The 24,222-nt window shown below is 40.4% G+C and overlaps 1 protein-coding gene across 2 annotated transcripts in view; it reads right to left on the bottom strand.

The window, feature by feature from the left end:
• Positions 1 to 341: 341 nt before the first annotated feature.
• The window catches only part of LOC119661290, a 48,700-nt gene continuing 24,819 nt past the window's right edge, over positions 342 to 24,222 (bottom strand). Inside the window, exons 2-9 of one of the 2 annotated variants that reach the window (XM_038070567.1) lie at positions 15,975 to 16,125; positions 15,807 to 15,905; positions 1,722 to 1,856; positions 1,468 to 1,658; positions 1,269 to 1,415; positions 1,072 to 1,174; positions 568 to 870; positions 342 to 508 (exon numbers count right to left, since the gene is read on the bottom strand). In XM_038070567.1, the coding sequence (XP_037926495.1) occupies positions 392 to 508; positions 568 to 870; positions 1,072 to 1,174; positions 1,269 to 1,415; positions 1,468 to 1,658; positions 1,722 to 1,856; positions 15,807 to 15,905; positions 15,975 to 16,125 (1,246 nt within the window). In that variant the 3' untranslated portion in view covers positions 342 to 391. The remainder of the gene's footprint in view (positions 509 to 567; positions 871 to 1,071; positions 1,175 to 1,268; positions 1,416 to 1,467; positions 1,659 to 1,721; positions 1,857 to 15,806; positions 15,906 to 15,974; positions 16,126 to 24,222) is intronic. The other variant, XM_038070568.1, reaches the window with a different exon arrangement.

The following is a 24,222-nucleotide window of genomic DNA, read 5'->3' as shown; positions in this document are numbered from 1 at the left end:
TGAAATCCGACTCATTAGGTTGGCGGGGGCGGCTCACTTAATCTGTATAGGTGAGGGTGATGCTGCCCGGAAAGTCTATAGCGGCAATATCTATGGTAGAAAAAGACCAAGAAACCGTGGCGGACCTTGCCTGAGATGAAGCGTCAGCATAGACCAAGATGCCAGACAGCCTTTCAGGATATCGAATTGGTGGACCTCGGCGCGAAATCAGGATATTTGAAGTTTTTATTAAGGTAGGCCTCGATTGGATACCGTTTCTTGTGCCATTAATGATGATGGTAATCTACAACGTATTTTTTGCAAAATTTCACTATATTTAACAGGTGTATTATGTAGCAACAAAAATTTATTAAAATATATGCGATTGTATATAATATGATATCATTGATTACTACTGCGATGCTACTGTAAGTGGAGTAACTGATCCTCCATCTATTACTGTCTCAACAACTTGATTAGAATCCTGAAGAATTATATCCTTGGCTATCCTGTACAGATCATGAACGTTCTGAAATTGTAGAAAAATAAAAGCATAACTGTTCTAAAATGCAATAGTTTCGTAATTACATCTGTGGCTTTTAACAAAGCTATCAGTGGATCTTCGTAATGCAATGCGTCAAATGCCTCCTTCGTCATTATCAAGTCATTCTTCACATCATTCTCCATTTTCTTCTGGAAGATGGCCTTGTAGTTGACATCCGTTTCATGTTGGCTATCTAATTCCTTCGCACTTAAATTCTCATTGCTTTGTAAACCGACATCACTTGGAAGGAACGCATCCCTTTCCTTCTCGTATGCAGCTACCGATAACGTCATTGCAGACTGCTTTGTTGCTGTCTCCAGAGCCTTTCGGGAAAGTGAACTGACGGGCTATGAGGGGTGATTTTGGAATATTTTATTTTCATATTACTGCTAAATGTTGATAAATTTTTATGGCAAGCTTTGTGACAGGAAAGTCGAGAATCTAGCTACACTTGATAATTAAGGAGAACTACAGTAAGTATCAGGAGCGGATGTACTTCTTTCTTTTCTCCAGGTGCCATGCAAATTCATTCGCAACAGAAAACTTACCTGCACCAAATGTGGTTTAGTAATCGAGCCATTAATGGTATTAGCTGCTAGTTGTTCTTCCAGGCGTTTACGTATTCTCTCTTCAGTTTCGCGGAATTTTTTCCTGAAGGAATAAAACGTTTCTCTCATTTCTCAGAAACACACCCTCTCCTATCTATTAACATTCTGAGACACACATCCATATCAAAACTGATTACCTTGCCTTTGCAACGTTTCGAACATCTTTCGGATCGCTGTTATATTGAACAGGCTTTCGTATGAATCGTTGCTTCATCAAAGCTTCTTCTGTTTCCAGGAATTTCTTCAAATCGAGCTCACATGGTTTCCATTTTTTATCGTGAATCCTACAAAGATACAGTTCCATTGCAGGGGGATGCTTTTGTCGGTTAACCATACCTCAGCAGATCCAATCCACGTAGAGCATCTTCACTTCGATACTGCTCCTCTAGCCCGGTTTGCTGAATCTTTCGTGCTTGGAGTTCTAGTTCTTTCTTTTTCTCGAGATCTTCAAACACGAGGCGATTGCGTTCCCATTTCATCCCTTGACGAATTAAACGCTCTGCATTTTTCTCCCGATTGGTTTTTAGCTAATTAAAGATTGATCTCATAAAAGTTACAGAAAAATTTAACAATTTTATAGATTATAATACCTTTGATCTCCTTTTAGCAATAATTTCGTTAGTCTTCTGGTTTATTTTGAAAACGGGATGATTTCGCATGTCTTCTGGAATTCTCGTTTCTTTCCCTTGCATCACTAATTTCCTTTCGCGTTCCATCTCTTGAGCCTACAATCAAAATACAATATTTTATTTTTGTTGTTCTTCTTTTCAGAATTTTCAAAAGACAAAAATTGGTCTGTAGGAACATTCATAATGCACCGAACATTTCTCCTTGTGAATATTTTTGTAACGAAAGACCTTTTGACCTATCTAAGGTAATGGCAGAGGAATTAATATCGCAGGTTGAATGTCGGATGTTAGTCGACTTAGGTTCGGATTATAGCCTTTCAGAAAAGTGATCAGTAGATTTTTTCAACATACTATAAGAGATAAATTTGACCATGTATGCTTTGCTAGATATGAGTCAAAATATGTCGATTTTGGTCAAAGAACTTTCCAAACCAATCTATAGTAATCGTAAGACAAACGGTTTCGTCCAGGGCAGAGGCAACTCTTCAGACGCTGCCTCAACCTCTGCCCTGGGAGCAGCGTGACCGTGAGTGGCATCGGATGGAAAACGCTCCATTTATATGTTAAGGAAAACACGCCAAGGGTGCGAATTATATCCAGTGGAAACCGATAGTTTGAGCCTGAGCTGGCTAAAGCTAAATTAATTGTTTAGGATAAGTGAGGGATCCTAAGTCCACAACCACTTGTTGTTGGACCGGACCAAATGGAGAGCAACTTACTCCCACGTTTATTTGGTCCGCGGATCCCTCGTTTGGGGCATGGCACCCAAGCATTAAAAATCCACTGGATCCAATTCCATTTCCACTGGATATAATTCGCACCCTTGGCGTGTTTTCCTTAACATATAAATGGAGCGTTTTCCATCCGATGCCACTCACGGTCACGCTGCTCCCAGGGCAGAGGTTGAGGCAGCGTCTGAAGAGTTGCCTCTGCCCTGGACGAAACCGTTTGTCTTACGATTTTTAATGCTTGGGTGCCATGCCCCAAACGAGGGATCCGCGGACCAAATAAACGTGGGAGTAAGTTGCTCTCCATTTGGTCCGGTCCAACAACAAGTGGTTGTGGACTTAGGATCCCTCACTTATCCTAAACAATCAATCTATAGTAGTCTAATAGACCCATTTTAGTTTTTCCCTGAAGGGAAAATGGTTTTCTGGTCAGGGAAAAATTAAAATAGGTGTCTTTTATTATTATTACTTCCAGAGTTATCACAATCTCGGCAGATGCCGGATTTTACCTAATATTAGCACTAAGTGCCAAGCATTTAGGCTCGGGCTCTCTCCTACCTACTTAAAAACTAAAAGGGGCACTGGTGGTGGTGGCCGGTGGTAGGTCAGTGGGAGAATCCGTCGAGTACTCCCCGCAACATCGAGCACGCATGCAGAATGGTGTACTTCTGCATGGTTTGAACCAGACTGTGCTTACTATTATTGTTTTCCAAAATATTTGAAAGCTTCTTTATTTTGCTTCATATCTAACAAGACATATTTGATAATCACCTACTTCCCCTTTCTCATTACATCGTCCACGAGTAGCAGGCTTGTGCGCCGAAGAAGTACTTTGTTCAAAATTGTATGACACGTCGCAGGCAAGTGTTCATCAAGGTTTGGAGCTTTCTATAATAATAACAGTGGTGTTCACTCATATGCTACTCTCATTATAGTAACAAAGAAAGAATATTAGCAAAGAACAGTCTCAGCTTGATGTCCGTGTTGGGACAACTGTATTTCTAGATTTGAGAAAAGGCATCGAAGGCGAATCTAGTGCGAACGATCTCGAGTTTGGTGCCACCGTTTGTAGATGTATAAATTGATGAACGCCTTCAATTCTCCGCCCATTAAAGCAGAGAGGAAAAGTGCCATGACCCGTTAGAGCGAGAACCTTAGTTTCGCTGTTGTTGGGAAGATGTCATGGTCTATTGAAGATTTCCATGTCCTTCGGACAAGACAAGAGTCAAGACGTTTGAGGCTGGATGTCATCGTCAATTGAAGTACTTCATGTCGTCTGGAGAAGGCGGTATAAAATCGTCACCGATAGCAATTTGGTAAATGATCAAAACGTCTACCAAATTAGCTTGGAATTAAGAGATTTCTTTGTGTAGTAATAAATGCAAAACTGGAAGTGGTAATCATTTGGAAAAGAACACTCAAATCATATTATATTGCACTACTGACACACGTCTAAAAACATTTCAAAGGATTTTATTTATTTGTACCGAAAGGTTTCAATAAAAAACTACTAATTATAATAACAACGTTAATCCAACAAAATTCGCATGTTTTTATTTCTGATATTTATATGGACGCCATGCAACTGAGCGCTTGTAATACAAACTTTGCAGAACTTCCACGAGCTTGTGATCCGTGCCGCGGTTGGATACAGAAGAGACCGACTTATTTCCATGCGGTCCTTACTGTCCCAACCAACGGCATTTTTTTTACCGCTGGTTCTCCACTCCCCTGGTGCGTTCTGAAAACGAGTGAGTGGAGAGTTTCTGAGTTCAGCGCCATCTACCCGTCCGCATCCGCAACATCCGAAATAAATTTCGAATGCTGCAGATCCTGCCGCGCCACAGCAACAAGAAATCGTATTGGTGACAAAGTGCAATCCTAAAGGATTTCGCTTTGGACCTCAATTTCTTCTGAGATTTAGCTCGATGCAGCATGTGATATTTTGTGCCATATATGGTTCTGATAATAGCATATTAGTTTCTGCAAAATGCCTCTTTTGCGTAGAGTATTCTAGATAAACTTCATTTTGGCGCTATCGAAAGCCTCGAAATTGGTGAAGAGCGGATGAGTAATCATTGCGAGAGAACTCAAAGCAGAAACCAGCCCAGCCTGCATCGATCAAGCTTTTCAGCTGTTTCTTGGTGAGTTCAAATGGTCAAAGGCTAGTACAGATCCCAGGGCGAAACGTGGATTGGTACCCACGATGCAGCATAAAACCTGGAAAACGCCTACTGGACCAACACCAACAGCTCTACTACCAACCCCTACCTCCACTTCCACGTGGTGATCGCTGGGAGTTCTTTCTTTATGAACAACTAGGGCTGATGTAACAGCGTTACAAGAGATGCGATGGGCAGGGATCGGTACCCTGGAGAAGAGCCGCTACATCATATATTATAACGGCCATCCAGTAAACCATGTGCTCGGAGTAGGTTCCTTAGTCAGCCAAAAAATAAAACCTGCTGTTATTGGCTTTGAAAATATAAGCGAAAGGCTATCCACTCTGCGTTTGCGAGGCAAGTTTAGAAATATAAGCCACAGAGGAGACTTCAGAGTCGGGGAAGGATACTTTCTACGATGCAGTTAAGCAGACCCTCGAAACCTGTCCCAAGTATTATATCAAAATTATAATTGGGGATTTTAACAGTCAAGTAGGGACGGACCCCGTATTCAGGCGATACGTCGGCTCCCATAGCTTACGTAGGGATACCAATAATTACGGACTGCAGATTATTCAGTTAGCAGTACCGCATGCAATGGTTGTTGGAAGTACCAGTGTGGAAAGCAGTCCATAAACAAATGTGCGCCTCTCAAGAAGGGAACACTTTCAAACAAATTGACCATGTGCTGATTGAACGCCGCCATTTCTCAGCCTTGATGAATGCCAGAACATATTGGGGGGCCACTATCTCGTTGGCATGGGGCTCCGAGCTCGAATTACGACATCACACACCACGACAATCCCCTCTAATAATCAGGTGAGAGTGAATACTGAAGCCATTCACAACACAGCCCCCCGCAACACATATACGAGGGAAATGGATGCCGTAGTTAACAGAGGTCCTGAAGATGAATCAACAACAAATGATCTTCACAACCACCTGAAGAACGTTATCATTGATACGGACACAAAGATACTTGGCCCCAGCCGGAAAAAAAGTCGGAACGGCTGGTTTGATGATGAATGTAAGCTAGCAACGGAACGGAAGAATGCTGCATATCGAATCCTCATGTATCCCTCAGAGACTTGGGCTCTTAGCAAGAAAAATTGCGAACTCTTGGCCGCGTTCGAGAGAAGAATCCTCCGAAGAATTTTTGGCCCCCTACATAAGGATGGACGATTTCGTAGCCTATATAACGACGAAATCTATGAGCGATACCATGACCGTCCAGTTGTGGATAAAATCCGGCTCAATAGGTTACGGTGGACGAATCACTTAATCTGTATGGATGAGGATGATCCCACCCGGAAAGTCTATAAGGACAATATTTATGGTAAAAAAAGAAGATGAGGGAGACCCTGCCTAAAACGGAACGATGACGTAGGTCAGGACGCCAGACAGCTTTTAGGGATATCGAATTGGTGGACCTCGGCACAAAACCGGGATGTCTGAAGTTCTTTATTAAGGCAGGCCTAGACCGGATACCGGTTGTTGTGCTGTTGATGGTGAGTTCTAGGATTACTTTAGCTTATGCCTCTGCAAAAGCAGAGAACAGGCGAATTCCCCTCAAAGTATCATACCCAAGACAAGCGCCCTTTTAACGACTATTCCCTTCTTCCACTGGGTATGGTCTCGGACTCCTAGAATTTCCGTATAAGTGGCAGTAGCAGAAACTGCAGGAGCAGCGATGAATAATTTTGGGGTACATATACGTTTCATCCACATTTGGCGGAACTTCATCAGGTGAAATGTTCTTTTACTTCTTCAGCTGCTCGCCGCCGTAAATGAGGAGTCGACGGTTGACGTTCCTCACTGGACCATCAAAGGATTTGCAAACTCATGAAAGTTTTTTATGATACGGTATACGATTCTGAAATCAGAGCTATGTTTGCCAGGCTCTACATCCTTGACCAGCGCACTAACAAATTGCCTTTTGTTATGGTACGCACCACGCAAACTTATCGCGATTTTGCAGTGTATTGAAGTTCCAGGGCGGCATGCTTGCCATCTTTAGCAGTGATCAGCAGAGAATTGAAATCCTTTCGTTCGTCGACCCGGATCCATAGTTCTCAGGTGAGCCAGATCTTGTGATGCCCCTTCCTGACGTAGTCGACCACTTGAGTAGCGAAGGTAAGTAAGGAATTTTTGATAGCCACTCAATGTTAATCAATATTTCCGGGCGAATTATTCAAGGTATCTACGATCCGATCAATAAGATAATTCTCCCACTGTTGAGTGACATCTAAACCATCTAAGCGGTCCATGTTCAACTCACCAACCCAAGCAAGCACAGGTAAATCACCATTAGATGATCTTCCCTTTCGAGATCGAAAGAAAGCTTCTGAATATACTGCTGATCAAAAAGTGATAAATGTCATTGCACGCAAGGAGTTGCTCAGGTGAAACTGCATTAACCTTATGGCCATATCTATGCTCAAACAGGATGCCAACAATGACCAGGCGGTGGAATGTGCCAACATCATGTCTCCTCATCATATGTCCGAGCAAGGTTTTGTCAGAACTCACCTTGGCAATCAGATCATGATTGCACAGCAGATTAACAATTCGAAGCCTGCGGGTTACTACGGTCGGGTCTGGCATTTTCATTGCGCACTTGTTTGCCTCTTTGCTGTCTATCTTCTTATTTGTTTGTCTGTCGGTTTGTCATACGCCTATTGACATGAAATTTGGTAGAAAGGTTGGAACTGCAAATACACGGGTGCAAATTGTTTTCAACGAATATGGTCATGTGGGATATCAAATCTTCTTTTTCTTCAGCCTTTGTCCCGTTCACAAGCCGGGTCGGCTCGTCGTGATCGGCTTCGCCATTTGGCTCTATCGAATGCCTGATCTGGGTGCAATCTCGAGGCTTTCAAATCCCCATCCAGCGTATCAAGCCACCGTTGCTTAGGTCGGCCTTTTGGTCGTTTACCATGGACTTCGATGTTCAGACCAATCTTTGCAAGTGAATTCTCGTTTGCACGAGTTGCGTGACCATACCATCGAAGACGCCTCTCTCGCAACTTTTCCACTATGCAACCCCATAACGATCGCGAATATCCTCATTTACATGTGATCTAAACGTGTGACGCCACTAGTCCAACGTAGCATCTTCGTCTCCATTACCGCGAGACGCCGTTCATTGTCTTTTATGGTCGGCCAACACTCAAAACCATAGAGAGCGACTGGACGGACGACATTGCGGTAAATTTTAGATTTGAGACGTTCGTTGATACGTCGATCACAAAGGACACCAGTTGTGGAACGCCACTTCATCCAGGTTGCGTTAATGCGTGAAGCAATTTGATAACGCAGCTCTCCATTGGCTGATAGCGTTGACCCGAGGTATTTAAATCGCTCAGTTCTGGTCAGATCACTGCCGCTGACAGTGATTGTGCCTGTTTCATGGGGATCGGTCGTCAAAAATTCAGTTTTGTTTAAATTAAATCTGAGACCGTGTTGCATGAGGCGATCATTCCATTTTTGAACAAGTTGCTCGAGATCATTTTTGCTATCAGATGCTAGGAAAACATCATCTGCATAAAGCAGTGTGTAGGGCGCTGGACGTTGGATATCCCGTGTGACGGTGTCCATAACAAGGACAAAGAGGAGTGGTGAGAGGGCACTTCCTTGATGAACTCCAACAGAGACACGAAGCGGTTTTGATACACCCACCATACTTCGAACTTTACTTTTTGGATCGTGGTTGAGCAATTGAACCCAGCGCATGAGTTCTTCTGGCACGAAGTGTTGTCATAAAGCATACCAGATGAGTTCGTGTGGTACACGGTCAAACGCTTTCTCTAGATCCAGAAAGGCAATGTAAAGAGGGCGATGCTTCTCACGGTGTTTCTCCATGAGTAACCGCGCAGCGTGTATTGCGTCAGTAGTTCCGCAGTTCTTGACAAATCCGGCTTGATTCACGGTTATTTCAACGATTTCGCGAATACGGTTGTCAAGAATGCGTTCAAAAATCTTCATGGTATGGGAAAGTAACCGGATCGGACGGTAATTTGAACATTCTGCTGGGCTACCTTTCTTTTTCCATATTGGAACAGTGGTACTTTCTTGCCAGTCAGATGGTGTTCTTCCTTCCTGAATAACCCGGTTAAAGAATTCACTGAGCCACAGTGTTGGATCTCAGCTCTTCGCTTTCCAGAGCTCAGATGCGATGTCGTCAGGTCCTGTTGCTTTCCCCAATTTCATTTGTTTTATTGCCTCCTCGACTTCAGTTGCGCTGACTGGTGGAACTGCTCCAAATGTCGCCAATGATTGTGGAAGTGGAGGATGAGCAAATTCTTCAGTTGAAATCTGCTCGAAGTATTCTCGCCATCAATCCGTTGCGGCTCGACGGTTGGTAAGCAAAGTACCGTTCTTGTCATTAACACAACAGAAGTGTTCGATATCCTGTGTGCGTTCGTCACGGCTTTTAGCAAGTCGATACAGGTCTCTCTCGCCATCCCGAGTGTCCAGTTTATCGTAAAGATTTTTGAAATGGTTCGCTCGGGTAACAGCGACCGCTTTCTTTGCTTCCCGGTTGGCATTCTTATATGTTTGCCAATTAGCAGGCGTTTTATCGTCGAGAAATTTGTGGTAGAGGCGTTTCTTTTCACGGACCTTCATTTCAACATCGTTATTCCAAAGCCAAGTGCTGCGGTTGATGTACCGATTACCCGGCTTGGTAACCCCGAGGGTTGCAGAGGCCGCTTTGTGGATCGTGTCTTTCATTTGGTTCCATGATTCTTCCACATTCGTAATGGTTGGCAATCGTATGAGTGAGACGGTTTCTTCCTTCTTCTCATCAAATCGCCACCATTTAATGCGCGGCGGGCCAGTGCGTTCCTCACGCTGTTTTATCGGTGGCTTAATTCGCAGGACAGCAATCAACGGCCGATGTTGAGGTGCGATGGTCTCATAGGGAACGACTTTGCAATCAGTGACAGTGGTAAAATGTTGACGTCTTATGAGAATATAGTCGATTTGCGTTTTATTGTTCCCACTATAAAATGTGGGAAGATGAGACAATCGTTTGATGAACCATGTATTCATAAGTACAAGGTCATGGGTGTCCGCAAAATCGATTATATGCTCGCCACCTTCATTGCGCGCTCCGAACCCCTTTCCCCCATGGCACCTGTTACCGTCTGCCTTTTCACCCACATGACCATTAAGGTCGCCGGCAATGATTATGTAATCGTCAGCAGGCACGTGACGAGTTTTTCATCGAGAAGTTGCCAGAAGGCATCTTTCTCGGCATCAGGTCGGCCTGTCTGTGGTGCATACGCGGTGAAGAAGTGAATAGTGCGATCAGCTGATGTAATGGTGAGCTTCATCAGCCGATCATCAAATCGTTCGACTTCTTTAATGGCATCACGGAAACCCTCTGAGATGGCAATGCCAACACCATATTGAGTGTGTGGGTTACCAAAATAGAGAAGTTTGTAACCATTTTTACCGCGTTCGCGTTCAATGTCGCAGCTTTTGGAACCAGACCATCGGATTTCTTGCAGAGCGCAGATGTCAATGCACCTTTTCCGAAGGGCTCTTGCGAGTTCCTCCGTCTTTCCAGTTAGGGTACCAACATTTAGCGTGCAGACACGTATTTGTTTTGTTCGTTGTGTGCGGACTAACTTGCTTACGTCCTGACGCCGTCCATGCGTCAAGAACCCTTGCCCATTTCACGACAGGACCGGGGCCCGTCCTGCCGCGTCGACTGAGGTGGACACCCTAGCATTTCTCCGAGGCCTGTGACTTAATCCGATCATCATGTTTGTAACGACATTCTATGCATTTTCTTGGTCGACCTGTCGCGGGGCCTGTCACCAAGAGAGATCAGGTAGGATTTAGCATAGTAGAATAACTCGAACTATACTCTATTTATCTCTTTCCCTGATCTCAGCATTTTATTTTTGTTTTACTGAGGATAGTACAGAGTACGTTGCCTCAAACCCTCCTCCTTTACCTGGGAGGAGCAATGGTATTAAAGAGGTGTCAATTACTTCAAAAACCAGTATCAGAAATTACTCATCTCAAAAATGTGTTGAAAATTAGGCTGGTCCCAGCACATAGTATCTAGGCCTCACTATACCCGACGCTACGATATCTGCTTAAACGAAGTTAATAATATAATAATAATATTCTCCCCCTTACGAGGACTTTACACAGTCAGCATGGGGGCATTGTTTCACAGAATGTGACCATGTAGGGAATTAAATGAAAGGACTAAATTAGTACTTTTCGAAACTGGTCTCATATTTGATATTGGGTGAAACGTAGGTTAGTTAGGGCTCAAAAGATGACCCTCAAAAAGTATAACAGGGCTCGTTTTCAGAAGCTATTCAACCGAAAAAAAATCACAGTTGTGTATCTAAACATCCCGTTCCTATATATGTACAAATAAAGTTAATAATTATATATTCGCATATTTTCGAAATTTTGGCAGACACTACTCTCAAGTTCATGCTTGAACTACAACACTTGCATAAGTGATAACATCAGGCATAACTTTAGGAAGTTTGAAGGAAATCCAATTATAATTACAAAGTTATAGAAGGATAAACTTTTACATTCTGTGTGAATTTCTTGCATTATAAAACGTGTATGGCGTCATCATAACACATCAATTCGTTAATACGACAACAAAGTGAGCTCACGTGAATGGGAGTTCCCAGGGAAACATTTCGTTTTAGTTTTTTAATAATTTATATATCAATATCAATTACTCCAGACAGACATATGTATGTAAGTGGGGAAGTGCCTAATTCCGATAGATATACTTATACATTGAACAAGCGGTATTCAATACACTTTATATCTATATGTGTAGCCTTTATGCACGAAGTCATCAAAAATAGATGTACGATCAATTTATATACATGCATATAGTATTCGGTAATAAGCAATATTTGCTTGTTTAAGGTGAACATAACATGTGCGTCAGTAATATTTACGTTTGTTTTTCTTGTAGCTTGAAAAAAATATGAAGACATATTTTGGGTTTTTAGCTATAATACGAATGGAAAAATGTGCGCAGAAAGTTTCGCACGTTTGGGATTGCTCAGCCATTTATTATCCGATTTGCCCAATTTTTCTTGTTTTATTCTTTAGGCTTGTTTTTAGGAAGCTGCGTTTAAGCTTAGTAAGATGGTTAATGGTTAAAATCACCGTCTGAAACTTTGAACGTGTTTATCTTGAAAACATGTTTTTCAACGTTTTTATTTTTCTAAGAAATACTGAATCGATAGTAATAATTTCTTTATTAAAATGATACCAACACTCGTCGTTATGGCCCGAACTAGAATTTCAAGAATCGTTGACATTAAGCACCTTTTTCGATACTTTGCACTAATTGCGCTCTGAGTGTGAAAATTGATTTTTCAGTGGGTGACTCCCCGTGAAGTCCATTTTGTGATTTTTTGGGAGTTTTTTTTAAGAACTGAAATGCAAAGTTCTCACCATATTTCTCCAGTTCACAAGCCGCCGTTTGGTTCTATTAAATGCCTGATCTGGATGCAATCGCGAGGCTTTCAAATCACCATCCAGCGTATCAAATCACCGTTGTTTCGGCCGGCCTTTTGGTCGTTTACCATCGACTTCGATGTTCAGATCAATCTGTGAAGTGAAGTGAATTCTCGTTAGCGCGAATTATGTAACCATACCATCCAAGACACCTCTCTTGTAGTTTTTTCACGATCGATGCAAATTCATATCGATCGCAGATATCCTCTTTCGGATGTGATCAAAACGTGTCACGTCACTAGTCCAACGCAACATCTTCGCCTCTATTACCGGAAGACGCTGTTCATTGTGTTTAATGATCGGCCAACGCTCAGAACCATAGAGAGCGACAAGACGGACGACATTGCGATAGATTTTAGATTTGAGACGTTCGTTAGCTTAGCTATTCCAGAATGTGATTCAGAAATTTCAAAGCGAAATTCATGTTTCTCTAAATTTTATGAATCTGGAACCAAGCGATTAGCCGGGACAGGCTCAGAGTATACCGCCCAGGAAGTAGTCGCTTTATGTCCTTACGAAATCTTGTTATGTAAATAATCCATTTATAAATATTTAGCGTCAGTCCCTTATACAAGTGCATTTGTATTTGTTGTAATTGCTTTTGTTTGTAATTAAAAGTGGTAATTGCCTTTTTTTTCGAAGGCATTTTTCTCAAAGTGACTTTTTTCTTAATTGCGGGAGTTCTAACCTAAAAAGTAATAAACCCATTATTATAAAATTAGGAGATATGATTCTTTACAAAATTATGAAGACCAACCCTTAGGACGATATCATATTTTGAAGAGCAGGTTTTTACGTACGTACGGGGGGGGGGGGGTTTCTAGTGAAATTCCCCCAAACATAGTAATATACTGAACTTAATTTGAGTGGATATATAACGAGAGGCCTGGAAACCGTTTATTAACATCTCCATGATTTTTTCCAATTTTTCGGTTGAGTATTTTCTGAGAATGGGTCCGTTAAAGAAATCAGCACTTTCGGCCTCCCGTCTATTGATATAGTCGTTTCTGAGAAAAGTGTGTGTGACAGACAGACAGGGACAGACAAAGTGGTTAAGACCTTCAGCGGAATAATGTCACGTTACTTGTTTATTTTTGGCTTCAATTCTTCCAATAAATTACTCGGAATATGGCTAATATAATCTCCAAATTTGATTGAATTCCAATTAATTTTTCACACTAAAAAATATCGAAAAACACGTGAAAATAATGTTGTTTCCCCCCTTAATACAATCGATGCACTTTCTTTTTATTCTGGCTTACTTTGAGTTCATAATATCTAGCACGTGTAAACAAATTAAACGAAACACATTTTGTTAATAAAGCGAAATAAAGTTATAACAAGTCAGGAAACCGAAAGCTTCAGGTATGAAAGGTTTGGTGTATTTCTTTTATAAAGAGATTTGAGTGTGCATGTGTCCCATTAGTATGTAGCACGTAATATATGCACATATTATGTGAAAAGATCCACTTTCAAGTGATATTGACATTCAAAGTCCTGAATTTGCACAGAAGCGACAGCTTTGACCTATTATAACTTTGTCAGTAACAGTACGATTTGATAGGATCATGCTCTCTATGATGCAACCTATATTGCTGCAAAATTTCGCGATTCTATTATAAACTTGAGGGGGGTTTCCTGCCAAATACTAAAAATTATAGTAATTTCCTATTATTAACTTTATTTGAACAGTTATTGGCGTGTATGGTATTTCGGAGCCTAGGCGCCAGACAATGGCAGCCTCCTGATTTTTTTTTAGATTTTTCGGTCGGGTAGTTTCTGAGAATGGGTCCTTTAAAAAATGGTCACTATCAACCCCCCGCACTACCCACCTTTCCAACAAATGTCAAAACTGACCGGCTTCGAAAAGTACTAATCGAGACCTTTAATTTGATACCCCACATTACTACATTTGTTGCACTCTCTTTTTCATGTATGGGGACCCCCCCCCCTTAAATTCAACGTAAAAGGATGTTACTCACTATATGCGTGACCGTTCACAATTACCACCTTTTTACCAAATTTGGAGTCAATCGCTATAACCGTCTCCGAGAAAAATGCGTGTGTCGGACAGACAGACAGTAAACCGATTTAAATAAGGTTTTGTGTTTATACAAGACCCGTCATCCCGTGTAAAGGCCGTCTTTTTTCGCTTTTTTTAGAAATTTTTTCTGAATAACTGGATAAAGATACAAATGCGAATTTTTCACCATAGATTCATTGATATGAGCGTGCATAGCAATTTTTCCAACCCGATCGCATAGTTCGTTATTGAAATACAGAGCAATTTATACACCCATCTCCAAAAAAAGGTATTTTTCTGCTGCCGCGCTAGAGGGCGCTACGATCATCTTAAAGAAAAACAGTAAACGGCATTTTAATGTGCAGACTTAACTACAGTCCGCAAACTAGGATTATTAAAAAATATTAAAAGTTAAATTTTTGGTGTTTTTTAAGGCTTCTTTATTGAATAAAAACAAACTACTAAATGAATCGCAATTATCCTAGTTTGCAGACCATAGAAATATGTTCTGAATAAGTCGTGAAAATTTCAAATAATTTGGTTGGATAGATTTTGGGCTATGGTGGCAGCCGATTTTCAATACACAGTTTCGAGAAAAACGCATTTAAAAAGTAGAATGCGATTTTTAGCCATAAAACCTTAACTGATCATTAATCTGCTATACCTAGTCCATAAACCTTAGGTTTCTTGAAGAAACACATGTACAGCATTGCCTTCAACTTTTTTCCTTTTAGCGAAGTAATTCGAATTCCATTCGGAGTGATAAATACGAGCTTTATTACGGGGATCGACATAGATCTGGCATGTGACTTATTACGTGTTTAACACTATAATTTCCGAACGACGCCGAATATCAAAAACTCACTTTGCCTATATATTCTACACTATATCTGACCCCCTTAAAAATGTGTGCAGACAGTGAAAGAAAGCTTTTTGCAGCTTTATTACATAAATTTATTTTATATTCACAGTTCTTAATTCTCTTTTTTTACTCCTTGGAAGGACGCAACAGCCGCCGATAATAATTATATTTCCTCTAAGGAATAGAAAACGAGTTGGTTGGGAACAAAATCATTATGAGCAAATATTTGCAAAGCCTATTCTGGATAAGGAATAGGATATGATAGGGAATTCGTCACAACCATACAAGCCTGTTAAGAGGGGTGGTTCCCTCTGAGGAAGAGAGAGAAGGGGTTCAGCATTAGTTTTTAAAAAAATTAGGCTGATTATGAAATTTCGAGGGGTCTGCAAAACGAGAAAATTGCATGATTGTCTTGTTATGCCAATTTCTTCTTCTTGAACAGATGTTGTAGCGACACAGACTCACTTTCTTTCCAATAACTAGTTCTTTAGGTAATTCAGTGACACTGTACTGTTATCTATATCCTCATTTCGAAAGTTAGAATACATTTTAATGATAACATATTGATTCAGTCAATAAGCTTCGTTGATGGGTTTTAAACTCAATTATTCAGTGTGGACCATTCAGCGGCTTTCTTTAGATAAAAGTGGCTATCTAAATACACAATTGCGAAATAATTTTAAATAAATTAACTTCGAAATACGAAAGGGCGGAAATTAAAAACCAAACAAATAACGAACACAATATTACCAGGGCCACACTATGTGCAAGCTTGAAAGAATGCGGACAATTTTCCGAACTGTAATTTCCTCGAAAAATTAAGAAATACTGTCTTTCTTTCTCTTGTTTCTGGAAATTAAATTGGAAATAATTGAAGCGAAAAAATCCGAATATTTTATTTAAAATATGAGCAATTACCTCTCTTTTGTCAATACGTTCTTGTAGTTTAGCCTGACAGTCGGCCTCGTGGCTTTTCCGCAATTGGTGCATGTAAGCTCTGTCAGTTAATCGAACAACATTGGTTCCCATCAAGCCTTCCAAGCGGGCCGTAATCCGAGGGATGTTATAGCTGGAATAAAAGATGGAAGTTCTAGTATTTTTGCTGAAGAAATTATATTCTTATATTATAAGAATATATGTAAGTTTGCCCATATACGCATCTACATATGTATGTACCTATGCATCGATATCACTGAAATTGCGCGAGTAGGTAAAAGGAAGATGGAAATCTTTTGATCTCTTGAATCAATCTGTTTGAACGCCGAACTTAAATAATGATTTCAAAAGTAGTACACTCTGAAAAGATATGAAGCCACAATGTAACTATTCAAATTCCTTAACATCATGCAAAACCTTGGTAACTTACAAATTTTCCTATTTATTAAAGAAAAGCGTTCACGGATACGATTATTGAATTATTTTCAATTTTAGATCTTTTATCTCACGAAAGACAAAATTGGCTGCTTACAGTTCGCTTGCGGTTTATTTAAGTATAACCAAATGGCGAAATTTAGATAAAAGTTTTCGTGTTTCTTATCAGATGCAATCCGTACAACTTCGAAAACAAAACTGTCTTATGAAAATAAATGGATTTGCTCCACAAACTTTCCGCTCCCCATATGTGAATACCAACACCAGTCATTGTAGATTCCGTTTGGTAAATAACTATTAATTTTCTTTGCTTCCAGGGTTTTAACGACTTCCCTGCCGACACAAGATTTCTACTAGGAATTTCAGTTACGTGAAATCGATTTTCTTGCACCTTGCCCATATTAGATACCTAGAATAGTTTGCAGATAGTTTCGGCCGTTGTTAAATAAATCTTAATAAAACTTTTGGCTCACTTCACAATAATTCCATAAAAACCAATTTAAAAAGAAGTTCAGTCTTAGATCCTAGAAATCAGGTGAAGCTTTTATCGCAGTAAAAGGGTTAGCTGTTAACTTTCCACAAACAGCACTTCACAACATGTTAAATCGTTGGGTGGTAGGTTAGAGTGAACACGATAGAAGCCCATAAAGCTGAGAACCGACCAAATGCAAGCCGATTTCACGTGACACGAAATGAATACCCTCACTATCTGTCACCATCCTATTTCGTCTTCCCTGGCACACATTCGTGACATGTTCAACAAAGCTGCCTGCAAACAGTCATGTACACAAACGTATAGATATAGGAACGAAACTCCTTGTAGTCATTCCTTTTGGGGACTGAAATTTACGTGAAAATTTGATATGAAATCAGTCACCGATTTTCAAGGGAATCCATTCGCCGTATTTGTCAATAGGTAATATTGGCTAAACAAGATTCAAATAAAGAAAATCGGTTTTGGGGATAGCGAAATGTGAATACTGTTCAGAGGTTTCTGATCCCAAAGTCAACATTGCCTGCTTCAGGAAGGGAAATTTTCGAACAATAAGATGACAATGATTGAATGAGATTATGGCCACTGGTGTTAGGGATAAGTGCACATAATAGAATAAATTTTAGCTCACCTTAGAAGGTTCTAGTCAGGAAAATGTTTGCTTTAGAGTAATTTTAATATTTTACAGCATTTTCGGATCGGAACCGTAAATGCTTACAATTATCAATAGTCGTTTGCGTATGATTTTTTTAGGTTAAAAATCTTTGCCTTCCTTTTTGTGGATTCGTATTTTACTCACTTTTTTATCCCAAATGCTTTCATAGCCAACAAATTTCAAATTTCAAAGTTAATGTAATTCTCCCGAAACCCTGGCGGTTACGTCATTTGTAAAATCTGCCTAACTCGCAGATTCATTGTTCCTAATTAGTTTATATTAGTGGAGAGTATACAAAGTTTATCTCTATGACTTTTTTTGTTGTTCACAAATGTTTCAATTGAGTTTGCGGTTGGTTGTTGCCAGCAATTACCCATGACGGTGTAAGTTGAGGGAAAAGTTTGACTGCGTTCGTTGACCTTATCTACTGACAGCGAAAAAACTAATATAAGTTGCAGCCACAAAGAGGTGGCGACCAGATAAATATGTTTGGGTAGGTGGTAGGTTAATTATAGTTGCTGTGATGATTTTTATTTCTCGTGAAATGGCAATCCAAAATGACTTGTCAGAATGAAAGGTTACTACATGATTACCAAAAAACAAAAACCTTTCACCCCCTCCAGCAGTAGTGCCGAGAATAGAAGGAACTTTAAGAGAATCGTGTTTGCCTATTAGTAAGTTTTGACAAAGATACTCGGCACAGCTCATGCAAAATTAGGTCAAATGTAAAAGATTGAAATTCCATTTTCAACGAAAATTGTTTCGTATGCATCACACTCATTTAGTCTAGGGTGAATGCATTTGATCAGATGCTGTTTCACTTCCCCCCCAGCTAAATTTTGAAAGTAGTTCCCTCGGACACAACCTTGATATAGTGGGGCAGCCTGTGGTAGTTTACTACTACACTAAGGGTGTACAAAAACACATGAAGATGGAAACAAAGGATTGTAATTTCCCAAGTGGTGAGAAGTCCCAGACTTCAAATCCGCTCGCGACTTTGAGTAATCAGGTCGTAGTCGAGACACGAAGAAATCTGCGGAAGACAGATGATCCACTTCAGTGGAAAACCTACACCCAGTGTCTTTGACGTGGTCAGCCGGAAAGGATAGTACAGTTGCTCCTTAATGAGAGAAACTGGAAACCTGACTACGGGCAGCCTGTCGGTGACACTGTTGCCTAACTCCTCTAAAAAAAAACGGGAGAGGAAGGCTTGGCAAAAGGAAACTTCTGCCGCAAAAGAGACGGGACTACAGGTTTGTTTTTAGAACCTTTTCGTCTTCCTCTACCAAGAAATGCCGAAAAAAGGGGAGCTGGTAGTGTTGACGCAACTCGTCTAATTTTTGTATGTGCAGACAGATCCATACATAAGAGTTAGTAAAACTAGTCTGCATTATGCCAAACCTTCTCCTACCTACTGGTAGCAAGGCTGGCGCAGTTGCAGAACTGTCCTTATATATTTCTGGTTCAAGGGCGAAGTCAAGGGGACTAGGAAATTCCTGGATGAAAGATCCTCGAGATGGATGCCGTGCGTTCAGATGTCAAAATTGTTAGAGGCAACCATGCTAAGACAATTCTTTTCCCAGGACCTTGTTCCCTTCAACTTTAAATACCTGGTTAGTTGTTAGGGGAGAAACATCATAGTCGCCTCTGCTTACTTACCCTATGATTCTTTGTGTCCTCCACCGACGCAAGAACTAGGGGATCTGGTAGTGTATGTAGAATTAAGTGGCTTTGAATTCTTAATAATTTGTGATGCGAACGTTCAGCATATTTGTTGGAGCAGTAGCAAATGCGTGTTCGGTATACCGTCGGATACCAGTCGACGCAGCTGTGAATGCGTACCAGAGTCAAATCAGGGTAATAATTTCGGGCGGGTGCATTACCTCCTACAGGGTACTGTAAACTTGTAGTGTACCGTTACGGTCTTAAATGAAGTGCTTTAACGTAGTTGAAGACCCTGATCCAATTGGATTGTTGTGTCAACGATTATTATTATTATTAATAGTAGCAAATGTAATCCTAGAGAAGAGAAGCTATTTGTTTTTATTACTTCAGCTGATCTGAAAACCGCGAACCTAGGGCACGCCGTGAGCCCAAGAAGATGTGAAGTAATTGAGCTAACAATCTGCATTTGAAAGTGATTAGGGTTGATTAGGGACTGACGACTGCTAGATGAAATCTTACTCTCAGATTAACGTTAGTTAGAATTTATAGTCTGGCTAGTGCAGGCGAACAGTCTGTAATACAAAGACGGAATTCTAGGAAAATTGTTTGAACAAAGTTCAATGAACTTTTTGGCAACAAAGCGGAGATCCTCAGGAGAGTAAGGACTCCTTTGTCGATAGAAGATAAATTGGAAACTCTGAATCGCACACTTTGAAGAGGCTTGTCCTATTTCTAGAGGAAACGCGGTTGAACGTTCTAGGGTACAACCGAGAACTGCAAAGGACTCAAGAAATCAATCAGACTTCAACTTCTAAATCGTGCTTGCAAAAGCAGTAAGGACGAAAACTGATTAAACTTCCGGAACTCACAACGTGAATATAAGAGGCTCGAAAAAACGTTCGAAACAAGACTATTTTAAAGCATAATGTGAGGAACTGGAAGTTGAAAGGTTTCCTTAATGAGAATGAGTCGGCCAAGTTGAACTCTTCTAGAAAACCCGATGGTACTTTCGCGGACTCTAGAGTTAAGTCTATGCAGACTCTCTTGGAAGTTGCCTACCCTCCATCCAGGAGAACGAAGTGGAACGAAGGGAATTGGTGGTTTCTGCAAACCTTTCAACACGAAGGTGTTGTAAGCTAAATTGGGATACGAGAGTGAATGTAATCATTGAAGAGATGAGAGCTGCTATACTATCATTTGAACACTTCAAAGCACCTGGCATGGATGTTGTCTAGCCAGCAATGCTAAGGAGGGTATAAAGCACTTCGAGCGACTTTTAAAAAATATTTTTCGAGGATGTCTTGCTCTGGGCTAGGTGCTTCCGGTATGAAAGGTTTCGTTTATTTCTTATCTAAGTATATTTGAGTCTGGAACTGTTTCACATGAATGTATCTCATAATGTTTATGTATTTTACCATGCCAAACTACTCACTTTAGTCGTATGTTGATATGTAGTATTTCGGGGTGTAGTAAGTTAACATGGAAAAGACAATTTTGAGCTGCTGTAACTTTATTAGCAGTGTACGATTTTAATCAAACTTGGGCATAGTACACTCTAGAGCTTCAGGAGAGCTTCCAATCAATTTTCTAAAAAAAAAGTAATATACTATTACAGTGGAATCCCGATAATTCGCACATCGATTATTAGTATTTCCAGATAATTGGTAATCTCGATGTTTCGTATCAAATTCTTAGTCCGTTGAACATTCGAGCTATCGAGATTTTACTGTATTAACTTAATTTGAGTTGATATCAATATGGGGAGTATTCGGAGATGTGGACACCGTATAGAGGCAGCTCGTGATTTTCAGATTTTTCGATTGAGTAGTTTATGAAAATGGGCCCTTAATGGGATCAATACTTTTGATCCGCCTTACTCCCCGCATTCCCTTTTTGTCAACACTAAGTCTAAACCTTAAAAAAGTACTAATCGAGACTTTTCAGTGTATGTGACCGACAGACAGAAATTAAACCGACTTAAATAAGGTTTTGTTTGACCAACAAACAAAAACCATAAAAATCAATAAAACCAACATACCTGCTGTCGGCTTCCGGTATTCGATTTAATTTGTTTTCTAGTTGGAAAGAATCTGAAACTACAGTATATCTACTACTTGGTCATGACTTCATCAATGCCTTTCCATTGTATAACAATCTCCTACTTTCTGGCCCGTTTTCGACCGTTTTGCCCGGAGACTTCTTCAACTCCACCATCAAATCTCCTTTTTGGGAGCGTCTGATTTAGTTGACGTTTTCTCCAAGGTCCATCAGCTCAGGAGCGGATTTGATCTTCCTGACTATATCGGCATAAGTCATATCACATCTCGAAAAACGAGATGATAATCAATTCGGATTGTAATCTTCTTTTATGTATCGCATTTCTCTTTCCGCCAACCTTGGTGATTTTTGGACATTTACCTACCTTGGTTCGATTGGAGCCAGCGCCGCTGTTTTCGCGTTTTAGGTCACTGTGTTTACCTTCTCCTTTGCTGGTGAGAGGCATTTTTGCTTTTTCGCTTGCTGCGAAGATCCTAAATAATCTTCCGAGCCCTCTCTTCTCCTCTTTTCAAGCTTACCGCCCTTTGTATTTTGAGGAGGGGTGACTTCTGTTGCCTGGGTAACGCTCGATTTCTTCGAGGTATTTTTTTCGTTCTTGGTACTATTACCTTACAAGAATGGTTCGGATCATGTTTTTGATGGCCTGGCGAACATTGTGTATTATCTTTCCTCCAAGTAGGGAAAACGATGATTCGTCCGTATTCTAGCACTGCTCTTCTGCTTGGTTTTCCCACTGGGAAATTCCGTATTTATTAGCCTTTCGGGAGCTTCCCTGATGTCTTTCCTTCACCAATGTTAACTCCGGAGGAAAACCGCAGGATCGTCAAGTTACTCCTAAATGAATCAAATACTAAGTCCAGCGACATCTCCCAGGTCTAGTCATCCCATTGTGGGCATGACCAGTTTGTGAGGCATCCTTTCGTGTTTTTGGAATAGGCGTTCTCGGGAGTGATGTACTCCTTTTAAATGCCTCTTTTTCCAGGCTACTTGTAGAATATTACATACACCGGTGGTCAAGTACTCCAGCACCGAGGCAATGCAGTCGAGGAATATCAACGGCCGGGGGCCGGTTGCCCACTCCTAAATGCCGCCAGTGCGGAGGTTGCGAGTCACTGCACCGTAAATTTTTCTGCCCTATCTCCTTCTATATTGGTTTCCAGTTCTGGGCGTCCTTTCCATAGCCATTTTTGACTACAGGTTTGTGGGGTTCTCCTACCTACCCGACTTGCGCATAAACATGTCCATTCATGCACACCTCCAAATGTGTACAAGTGCACAATGCTAGGCATCCGCCGAGCATTCTCTTATCCGCACGAAGAGACGCGCTTGATGGGAGATCTGGGAACTCTACACAGGTCTGTCTATCTGTCTGTCACACCCAATTTATTCAGAAATGGCTGGCCCGATTGTCAAAAAATTTGGTAAGAGCGTGTGGTCTGTGAATCCCTTTACATATAGGAAGTGAAATAAATTAAATAAGGAATGAATCAATATTAGTTGATAAGGATGGGTATTATCCTGGAACTCCTCTATGCCACAGAGCCCAGAGGGAGGAGAGGCTCCACTCTGTCTCTTCGATTTACGGGACCTTAAACGGAATTCCCTTTTATATTTCGTCCTCTCTCGTACGATATCAATATATAAGTACATATACCTATACAAATACGTACGAAATGTAGTGACAATATTAAGACCATGTAATTTTCACATAGAAATTACTGTTAAGTTGAAGTTTTAAGAAAGTCACTTCCTTAATAGTAGCCAAATTAGATTTCAACGACCATAAGGCATTCACCAAATTTTTACGTTTTCGTCGTTACAAGTTTTTACAAATGCTCAGCATTCATCAATCTTTCTTATAGTGGCGATAATGCTAAATGACACCGTCTTATAAACGTTGAAAGTGTGATACTCAAAAGATACCATTTCAAAAAAAGGGGATGCGAACAGAACTAATGATTATATACTGGGTTCATTAGCTAGTCTTTAATGGCCCGTTAGAAATGGTTATTCCTCTTTTTTAATGACTATTTGCAAAAAGTAAAAAAACGGAATTAATATTCTGTTTAAGGCTGCAATATACGAGTACTTTACATCAATTCGTTTATTTAGTATCCTAGGTGTGCAGTTGCATTTAAAAATGAAATGTGAAGATTGTAATTTAACCTCACTATGGTAAACAGATGTTGGATTCACCTGTCAGCATAGTTTAAACTAAAAATTAGAATGTAGCCAAAACTCAACCATGAATACCATGGAAGAAAAATTTTCAATGAAAACCCCCAGGAAGGGGATCTGGTTATGTGCTTATGAAAGTTTAAGTAGATTTTAATCATCCATTTTCATTTTCTACCCAAAAACTTAACCGAATATACAATTATCTTCCTACAAACTCCCAACCCCAATCCTTGATAATTTTCCATAAATACTCTTTGCTGGAGGCGTTATTCTAGTTGTGTTTATCTAAGTTGCACTTCATTTCAAGGGGGGATTCAAGAACTTCCTTCCGCCATTATGCATATTTGCCCGTGTAGGATTTCTCGTAATTTAATGAATACTCTCCCTAACTTTGCATTAGAAATCACCGTAGATAGTAATCCATGTACTATTAGCCCACTCCCTCAGCACAAACTACCCCAGATTCCTTGAACTTCTTTAGCTGCTTCCTTTGCCATTTAGTTTATTGTCTACTGCAGTAAACGTCGGGTTGATATTATGACTGCCATGAAAAGTTGTAACAATGGGAGCTATTGGAGAAATGAGAATTTTTACGATATAGTCTATAAAAGGGGAATAAGTGTGAAGTTATGGAAAATGTTTTTGCATCGCACGTGTGCAGTACACATACTTGCCTCATAGAAATTATTTAAATATATGTTTTGCAACATTGGACCACTACTGAAGTGGGTGAATTCAAATGAGTC

This window comes from Hermetia illucens, chromosome 1, assembly GCF_905115235.1.
Source record: "Hermetia illucens chromosome 1, iHerIll2.2.curated.20191125, whole genome shotgun sequence".
In the NCBI taxonomy this organism is placed as follows: domain Eukaryota; kingdom Metazoa; phylum Arthropoda; class Insecta; order Diptera; family Stratiomyidae; genus Hermetia; species Hermetia illucens.
This window is presented reverse-complemented; position numbering and strand designations above follow the sequence as displayed.